The following is an 8,187-nucleotide window of genomic DNA, read 5'->3' as shown; positions in this document are numbered from 1 at the left end:
TTTGCTCCACCGTGTGGCGCCCGTTGCTGTGCAGCGGGCACCACACGGTGGAGCAAACGATGTGCTAGTCTTTTGTGAAGGAAGGCCGGAGAGAAAAAGGGAAATCTCCGGGAGACGCGCGTGAGATCCACCGCGTTGGACGGGACCGGAAACGTCGGCCATGTGTCTCGGGAAACCGGGCCAACGCTACGAGCGCGGCAGGGAGTCGCCTGTTATCTTACCCCATCAGAAGCTTCTGCTAGCTCCAATGGCTCGGGAAGAATTGACTGCTGCCTCCTTTTTCTTTCAGCCTCGCACATACAGGAACGAGACAGCTGCAGCTGCTCTCGTCGTGGACCCGTCCGGGAGCTCGGGCTCGACATCCCGCCCCCACCTGGACGAGGCTGTTTTCGGCTGGCTCGAAAACGTAAGGAATGCTCGCCTATCCTATCAGAAGACTTACTAACCAATCTCTAGGTTCCAACTCTTCTTCCGGCTCTTCCGTTCGGTACCCGTGAAGGGAAGGAGACGCGTCCACGTCACTCCCGCACACACTTCGTTTGGCTGGTCTAGTTTGCGGTGGACACGGAGCACGCTGTGACACGCAACGGCACTGGTTCAAGCCGCAGCACCAGCAATGAAGGGTACACTGCACTGTAGACTGTCAAAGGGAGGGACGGCCAAGGTCCCGGCGAGTTCCGGTCGCTCAAAAGGTAAAAACGACTGCCCCCACCCGTGGAGTTGCCCCAGACACCTGCCGGCTAGCGCCGAGTGAGCGTGTCGCGGGCAGAACAGGCGGCACACCAATCCGGTTCTTCAATCGTACGCAGTAAAGGCGGATGAAGAGTTCAGTGCGGGCAAGGTTGTCTGGGATACTCCTTTGTGTACAGCTGCTCTTGGGGCCGTCAGGATAGACAAACAAGAGAGCGGGAACGGAGCCTCCCCCTGGCGAGACAGCACAAACGAAGAAGGATTGCTCGGCCCCGCAAGTTTCACGGGCCCGCACTGCGGTGTGAGGAGCAGCAGGCAGGCCCACCAGGGCGCTCTGGCGGTTCCTGCATGCGGGGGGTGCAGCGCTCACCGAAGAGGTGGATGTGAGGCGCGGCTCTAAACAAAAGAATCCTTTTTGCTGTCGTTGATGAGTAGTGGCCCTGCATCTTTTGGCCCTTGTAAACTAGCGTCGATGGATTACTCCGCTGTGTCCCCAATTTCCCTGGGCGAACCGATTCTGCGGCTCTGGCGCAAGCCGTTCGGTCTTAATGAACTTTGGGTACACCGCTGGCGCGGTAACGGAAGACGATGCATGTGACTCCGTTCCCGTGCTTATGCCATCTTTTGGACTAGCGCGCTACGTGTAAGGGCTGGAATCCGAACGTTTCTAAAATCTCTCCGCCTGTACTGGCTTCGTATAGGCGGTGCCACAGGTCGCCGCAGCACGCTGCGAAGGAGACCTAAGTCAGACGTAATGATCGTCACTCGCTTGTTCGGGGATCAGCATTGTCTGTTGAAGCTGATGTAAGATACCCGACACGGCTGATCGGACGTGGGCTCTTCTTACGTGGGAGCTGCGATGATTTGAGGTTGATGGGCGATCACGCGTTCAGGAAGAGAAGGTGATCATTTTTTTCGTGACGGCCCTATGGTTGGGTTCGCCCCGTGGCGTCGCCCCGCCCCCCTGTCAGAACTGTACCGGTGCTCAAGTGTATTTTTGTTGCTTTTTTTTTACTGCGTGCGGTGCTAGTGCGCGGCACGCTAACACTCTCTAGTCCTGCTGTCATGCGCCCATCGGCGCCGCTGTTTCAGGAGAGTCTATAGCCAGCTCGTGGCGAGCGAAGAGGTTTTTCTTTCGCCGGAGGAAAACTAGAAACGAAAGGGTTCCGGTAGCACATGCCAGTTGGCTGGTACGGGAGATGCAAGTGCCTGTGTCTTAGCAGTGTAGGCAAGACAAGGGAATGATTTGCTTGTCATCACTTTTTTCTTCGATTTTTTCGGCAGTCACGTTTCTTCTGTAGTCTCTGCCTTGGTTTGGTCCGGTAGTGGCAGCATTTTTCCTGGGCTCTGGTGATTGAGTACCAGAAGTCCGGATTCCTTTTTTCAGTGGGCAGCTTTAATTGCGTCCTGGTCCCCGAGTGCTTTACATCAGAAGGTAAAGCCGAACCTCAAGTGTTTGTCGTTCCGATTTAGGGAAGAGCTCTCACGTGAGGCGGCGGTATTGTAGTGGATGTATGGCGCACCGTTAGGGGTCTGGTACTTTCGTGGTGTGGCGAGTGGTCTTGATAATGCGAAGGGCTTTCCGCTGCTATGGTAGCCGTGAATGTGTATGCCTGTCTGGACGAGTATAGTAATTGCAGGTGAGTAGACACTATTTTTCTTTTCACATTCCAGGTGCTGGTGCGTTCTCTTTCGGTTCGCACACCCTTAATCACCCTTCCTGTCGGTAAAGCAAGGGACGGCTGCAGCGTGCCGGAGCTGACCGGTTGAGATCTGTAGTACAGAAGACTAGTGGGGTGAATCGACTTTTGACTGCACAGATCCGTACAGGCGCGGTACACGTATTTCGTGTCGCGAGGGAGCAGCGCAAAAGTGTGCTTGCATTGACCCCTTTGTCCCCGAGCTGCACAATGCAGGAGCTCTTCGGATGCTTTTGTGTATGGTGACAAAGAAGCCACGTTCAGGGCAAGAAGCTATGGAGGAAAGGAACTGTCTGAACCCAACAGAGGATGCTGCTGTTGACGGCGGCGTCTCCGGTGAGTCGGGCCAGCGACCACCACCGGCTCACCTCCCTACACCGACCCAGAGACTGTCAAGCGTCATTCATTCTGTGCTCTCGCGCTCCATGCGAGTTACGTCTGAAGAGCCAGTGACGGACAATGCACGGCTCGTTTTTGTGACGCCACGCTTGGGGATCTCTTCCCTTTTTGCAACTTTTGACTGTGAAGTGCTGCATGCTGCTGGTATCACACACGTTGTCACTGTGGGTGCCCATATTCCTTCGCCATCCTGCAAATGCCACCGCTTGCGACGAACAGCTAGTGTGCTGGCTGCCGAGCGAACAACGCCGTTGCCGCTGCAGAGGGCGACAAGTGGAGAGACGGCAAGAGATGCTCCAGGGTTACAGGGTGTTTCCTCTGCCAGAGAGGGATCCCTTTTGTCTTCTTCGCAAATGCGTAATTCGATCGAGCCGGGCCGCAGCGAGCCATTTTGCGCGGCCGGGCCGAAGCGACGGCTGTTCCGGAAGAGCTGCAGTGAAGAATCGCGTGCTGTCCTTGCTGAAAGGGGCGCACACCGTCTGCCAGGTCAGAGTCGAACTGCAAACGCTAGTGGTGGGGGTGGCAGGACGCAAAGCATTCCTCAGTGTGAGGTGGCCCGCTATGGAGACGGCGTTGCGGCTGCCGGGGTGGTAGAGCGTGGCGTTGGCGGCTCTGAAGGCATGCCGGACAAACTGGGGCAGAGCGTGGTCAGCAACAGTCGCGGCTGCAAAGCGTTCACGTGTTTACATGTCGCTCTTCTCGACAACGAAACTGCCAATCTCCTCGATGAGCTCCCCAGGGTGCTCAGATTTGTCGAGGATTCTCTGCGAACGAGCGAGGAGCACAAGGTGCTTGTGCACTGCTTTGCTGGTGAGTCAGCGGCTCAAACTGCGGGCAGAGCCTTCACCGTGTTCTTTGTTTTCAGCGTCGTGTTTTACTTCGCAGCTTTCGTGCGGTAGGTGAGTTTGTTGTTCGCCCGTGTTCGTAGATACGGTCGATGGGTACGCCTATACACCCGTGTGTGAGGAGAGGGGGAGAAGCAGGGTGTGTGTGTCATAACGCCCAGATCTGCCCCCTAGAGGGCCTGAAATCACACGTCGGCTACACACGTTTGGCCGGATCCTGCTCCACTCCGCGCGCCACCAGGTTGAGTCAAGTAGGAAAGCGGCCCGTCGGGTTTAGGTTCGGTCGGACCCTGAACCGCCGTCCGTGCTGTTCTCCTAGCCCTCCCGTGGCTTTCACGCTGGCCTTTTTTGTCAGTGGCACGTGCTACACTGTCGCGATTTGTATTTTTCAGGCAAGAGTCGAAGTGCAGCCGTTCTTTGTGCCTTTCTGATGAAGTCCGAAGGGATCTCCTTGGAGGAGGCCCTTGCGCGCATCCGCAAAGTACGGCCCATTGCGTGCCCAAATCCGTCGTTCATGTGGCAACTGCAGCGCTACGAACAGTCACTGAAATGTGAGAGGGGTAGGACCGTGCGGCCGCCGGCTGTTTCGTAAACTTCAGGGGCGGACGCACTTGGAGGCTGAGGTGTTGGGAGCGAAGAATGTCGCAGATGGCTTTCTATTTGTCTGAAAGTTGTCTAGAAGCTTTCAAGAAGGCAATGCAATTCAAAGGCCTTGCGCACGACTGCGGTATGAACATATTTTTTCATTTCTCGGGAGTGTAGAGGGCACATGTATTTGCGGACCGGTCAGAGGGGTAGGGAGCCTTTGTTGAGGCCCTACACGGCAGGATAATAGTAGACGGGAAACAAGTCTGTCGCCTAGAAATTTTTGTGATTTGCTTGGGCTCGAAAGTTCTGAAGGCTACGAGCTTCTGCAGTCACCCTCTTCAGGAGGAGGGTGGTAGCATGAGGCAGCTGATCTGTTGAGTTTTTGAAGGGTGTGTGAATACCCTGTCAGCTTTTTGTGGGCGCCGGAGTAACCTGCCTGTCAAACCAACTAGGTAGTTCCGGGTCCGACAGGTGGTCATACCCTTTGCCGTCAAGTGATGCTGCCTTCACCCGACTGTCCATGTATTATACAAACTTGTAGAGCTTTTGCGCAGGTGCTTGTGTTTCGTGCGCTCCAAGTGGGAAAGATGATGGCTTAGCTTGGTTCGCTTAAGATTAAGGCGGCGCAGCAGCGTAATGCGGGACACTTCCCGTCACACCGTGGCGCAGTCTGCGGGCGAAAGGAGTGGGTCACTTACACGTTCAGCAGTGTTGTGGGGTCGGGCCGTGGCTAGAACATTGATGTACGTTGTATGCGAAGTCCACGCGGGACACCGGCTTTGTCTCGGAAATTGGTGAGATGGCGGCATTGCAAGTAGCCAGCCGGAGCTCATCGTTGGTCTCCAGGTCGGTTCTTCCCGACAGTGGGAAGTGTGTACTCGACAGTGATGACTTACCAGTACGTTGCTCGTGAACAGGGGAGCAGCGATGCTCTGTAGACGATGCGTTTGTCTGGAGTGCAAAAGTCGAGTTCATGGCACTCCGGGTGTGACAGGAGCTTCGGTCGATCCCCCCCTGACCTTGTCGCAAGTCACCCAACAGCGGCTTTTGCCGGCTTTCAAGTGACGGTCGATCGTGTCATGCAGCGGCTTTTGCCAGTTCCAAAGTGGCGGTCGATCATCTCATGCAGCACGGCCAAGTTCAATGCCAACGTTACTGAAACGCCTGCGTGACATCCCGGTCATTATTTGTTTTGGGCGCTCGCAGCAGCAGCAAGATAGCCCCCGGGTCTCACGCATGACACACGCGTAGTTACGGCTAATACAATAGTTTCTACACGTAGATGAGCGAAATGAAGGCAGAGAAGTTATGCTCGATGTACTCTCAACTTCAGGATGTGACCGTAGGGATGCTCCTGTTCGGTTTAGTGGTGTGTCCAAGTGAGCGGGGCCTCGCTTGGTTATATAGCCGTCATTCAGCGGGGTTCAGTATCAGTGCGTGAAACTGCGAGGCCCCCACCGCGTAGCACGGCTAGCGTTGCGGCAACAAGGCAGGGAGTCACGAATCCTTGCGTCAGGATGAAGATGGTTGAGGTCAGACCGAACAGGCCGAATGTCACAGCTATCGGTCCGACGACCCTCTGGTGCAGCGTACACACTCGGCCCGTGAAGAGGATCCCTGCATGATTTGACAAGCACGGCACACGGGCAGTTAACTTCGGTGCTGTCAACCCCGTAACCGGTCGGAGTTGCAGTGACCCGAACACACTCGGCTTGAAGAGGCAGTACCCTTTCTTTGAGCAAGCTAGCTTAATTCTCTAGGGGCGCAAGCGCACATAGCGGACTATGTAGCAGGTCTCCGCACCCCTCTCAGCCGTGATCTTATCTAAGATTGTGGTACCTTGGGTGAGGGATTCACCGCATCGTGCGAGAGGGCCAAGTGGCAGCGAGGCATCTGCCATAGGCCACATCGATGGCTAGCAAGTACTTTAGTCTCACCTTGATTGATTTCGCCCCAACAGACACAAGTGACGTACAACCCGAGGCAGAGCGCAAAAACCGCGACGAGGGCTCCGATAACGCAGCTCCCTATGACTAGGGGGAAGGTGAAGCCTTAGACGAGGGAAGAGAACACATAAAGAAGCAGCAGACGACTTGACAGTATGTTTGAGACTCCCAGGGGATTGTCTCGAAGAAATTCTAGGCCTCACAAATGAACGTCTGAAACTATCTCCATCGCAGTCCCCGAACAGCCAATTCCGGAAGCGATGCGAACTGCGTCGAGGCCTGTGCGGCAAGGGTTTCTCTATGCAGTCCAACAAAGCGAACACATTCCTCTAGGGCACGTGAAGAGATCGTAAACACATTGCTTTTTTAGGTCACCTCACGGTCGGCAATCTTATCGGACGCCACCTTTTTCTTCTCGGCTGCTTCCAGTGCATCGTTCATTGTGGGACAAGGGACGTTCCGGAGGTCTGGGGTTGTAGCAGGCGCCCTGGTGCACAAGAAACAGCATCACTGGAAATAGAAGACCACAACGTGAGGTAGCGGAACCAGCTAAGATCTGTCCGCGGCGTGCATACTCCGACGCGGTCGAAAGAACAAGAGGTAACCTCGGTCACGTATGCTCACCAACAGGGGAAAGTAGAATCAGTGTTCTACTTGCTTACAGCCGGCCTACAGTTTTCTCTTGCTGGAAAGTGACGACCGGCGTAAACTTAACAGTTTACGGTGGGGCCTATCTTGGCAAACCCCTGGAAGGATCGCACACAGGCGCTTCTCTGCCGTCCGTCGGAGAGCTGATGGAGTAAAACTGGACAAAAAGCGCGGCCTAGGAGGCCCGAGACTTGTGACGGAGAGGGAACGAGCCGCGACTGAGCACACACCCTACTGAAGCCCAACCACTTCAGCTATCACGATCGAAGCAAAAAAGATTGTCGAGTAGGGTAGCACGAGCAAGAGACTTGTTTCACAGTACTGACCGCACACATGTGCCTCGCAGATCACTGACATGTGTTGGCTTGAATGCAGACTCTGTTCCGTTCAGGTCTTGGTTTCAGGTGCGTCATACGTCGCCACATCTCTGGAAACGTGTTCTCTGCAACGGTTTCCGACACGGTACGGGCAACGGGGTCAACACAACTACACAGACGATGAGTCCTGTTTGCGACTTGGGAAATACCCAGCGGGATCGTCCAGCAGCTGGGTAGCGAAGAGACGGCGTCCGACCAGCGGGGTATCACGAAAAGATGCTGAAGCGTCGACGCGTGGCACTAGCAGCTTACTTTGAGATTTACCGACTGTGAACCCGCAGGTTGTCTTGCTAGATTACAAATGTATTCAGGACTGTTGTATGCAGAAGCTGACGCCAGGAGCGAGGATCGGCAGGAACACCGCGGTCTTCGGATGTGAGTGTCGGTTGCGCCTATCAGGATATGAGAGTGCTAATCACGAACGAGTTTTAAGCCTCTGACCGCTCTATCTCGTGAGACAAAAAAAAAATGTGAACCATCAGTAGGAAGTCGCTCCAGAGAACAGGTCGTGCTCGGCAGGCACGGATGAATAGTCAAAGACACGCGTTCCAGCCCCACTAAGGAGCTAGCGTTGACTGGCTCGGCCGACTCAATCACCAGCGACGCCATTTCGGGGGGACCGTTTCGCTATTTCATGCATGACGGCCAGAGCTACGTCCCCAGATATCGCTTCTGGAAAACCTGCTCTGCAAACACCAGGCAGGGCTGCTTCGCCGGGAGAGGCGACATGCGCTGAGACAGAAGCCCGGTGTGCATGGTCATGTCAGATTCTGGTATGGAGCCTTCCACTGCTTTGTGCGTGCCGGGTATATGTCAATGTGCTGATCGCGGCTCGCAATTGGCAGTTCGCGACAGGCTCAGGCGACCACGGAAATCTTACGTACCCGGCTTACAGAAGGTCGTTGCTGGATTGTGGATTGCAGCAGTTGCCGCCCCCTTGTTGGCGAACGCGAAAATTCCTTTCGGCACAGGTATTGTCAGTGAGGGGGCTTCG

At 55.2% G+C, this 8,187-nt stretch overlaps 2 protein-coding genes across 2 annotated transcripts; one reads left to right on the top strand and one right to left on the bottom strand.

Annotated features, from left to right (window-relative positions):
- The first annotated feature begins 1,097 nt into the window (after positions 1-1,097).
- On the top strand, positions 1,098-5,137 carry CSUI_004690 (dual specificity protein phosphatase 1-like). The gene is made up of 2 exons (XM_068064875.1): positions 1,098-3,599; positions 4,027-5,137. Exons 1-2 carry the CDS (start codon positions 2,618-2,620, stop codon positions 4,224-4,226), a joined length of 1,182 nt encoding a protein of 393 aa, XP_067923150.1. The 5' UTR covers positions 1,098-2,617; the 3' UTR covers positions 4,227-5,137.
- Positions 5,138-5,443: 306 nt separating this feature from the next.
- On the bottom strand, positions 5,444-7,308 carry CSUI_004689 (uncharacterized protein). The gene is made up of 4 exons (XM_068064874.1): positions 6,793-7,308; positions 6,549-6,655; positions 6,160-6,273; positions 5,444-5,839 (listed from the first exon to the last, which is right to left on the bottom strand). Exons 2-4 carry the CDS (start codon positions 6,607-6,609, stop codon positions 5,637-5,639), a joined length of 378 nt encoding a protein of 125 aa, XP_067923149.1. The 5' UTR covers positions 6,610-6,655; positions 6,793-7,308; the 3' UTR covers positions 5,444-5,636.
- Positions 7,309-8,187: the final 879 nt, after the last annotated feature.

The sequence above is a fragment of the Cystoisospora suis genome (assembly GCF_002600585.1).
Source record: "Cystoisospora suis strain Wien I chromosome Unknown contig_2229, whole genome shotgun sequence".
Lineage (NCBI taxonomy): Eukaryota > Apicomplexa > Conoidasida > Eucoccidiorida > Sarcocystidae > Cystoisospora > Cystoisospora suis.
The sequence above is the reverse complement of the archived record's forward strand: the minus strand, read 5'-3'. Positions and strand labels throughout refer to the sequence as shown.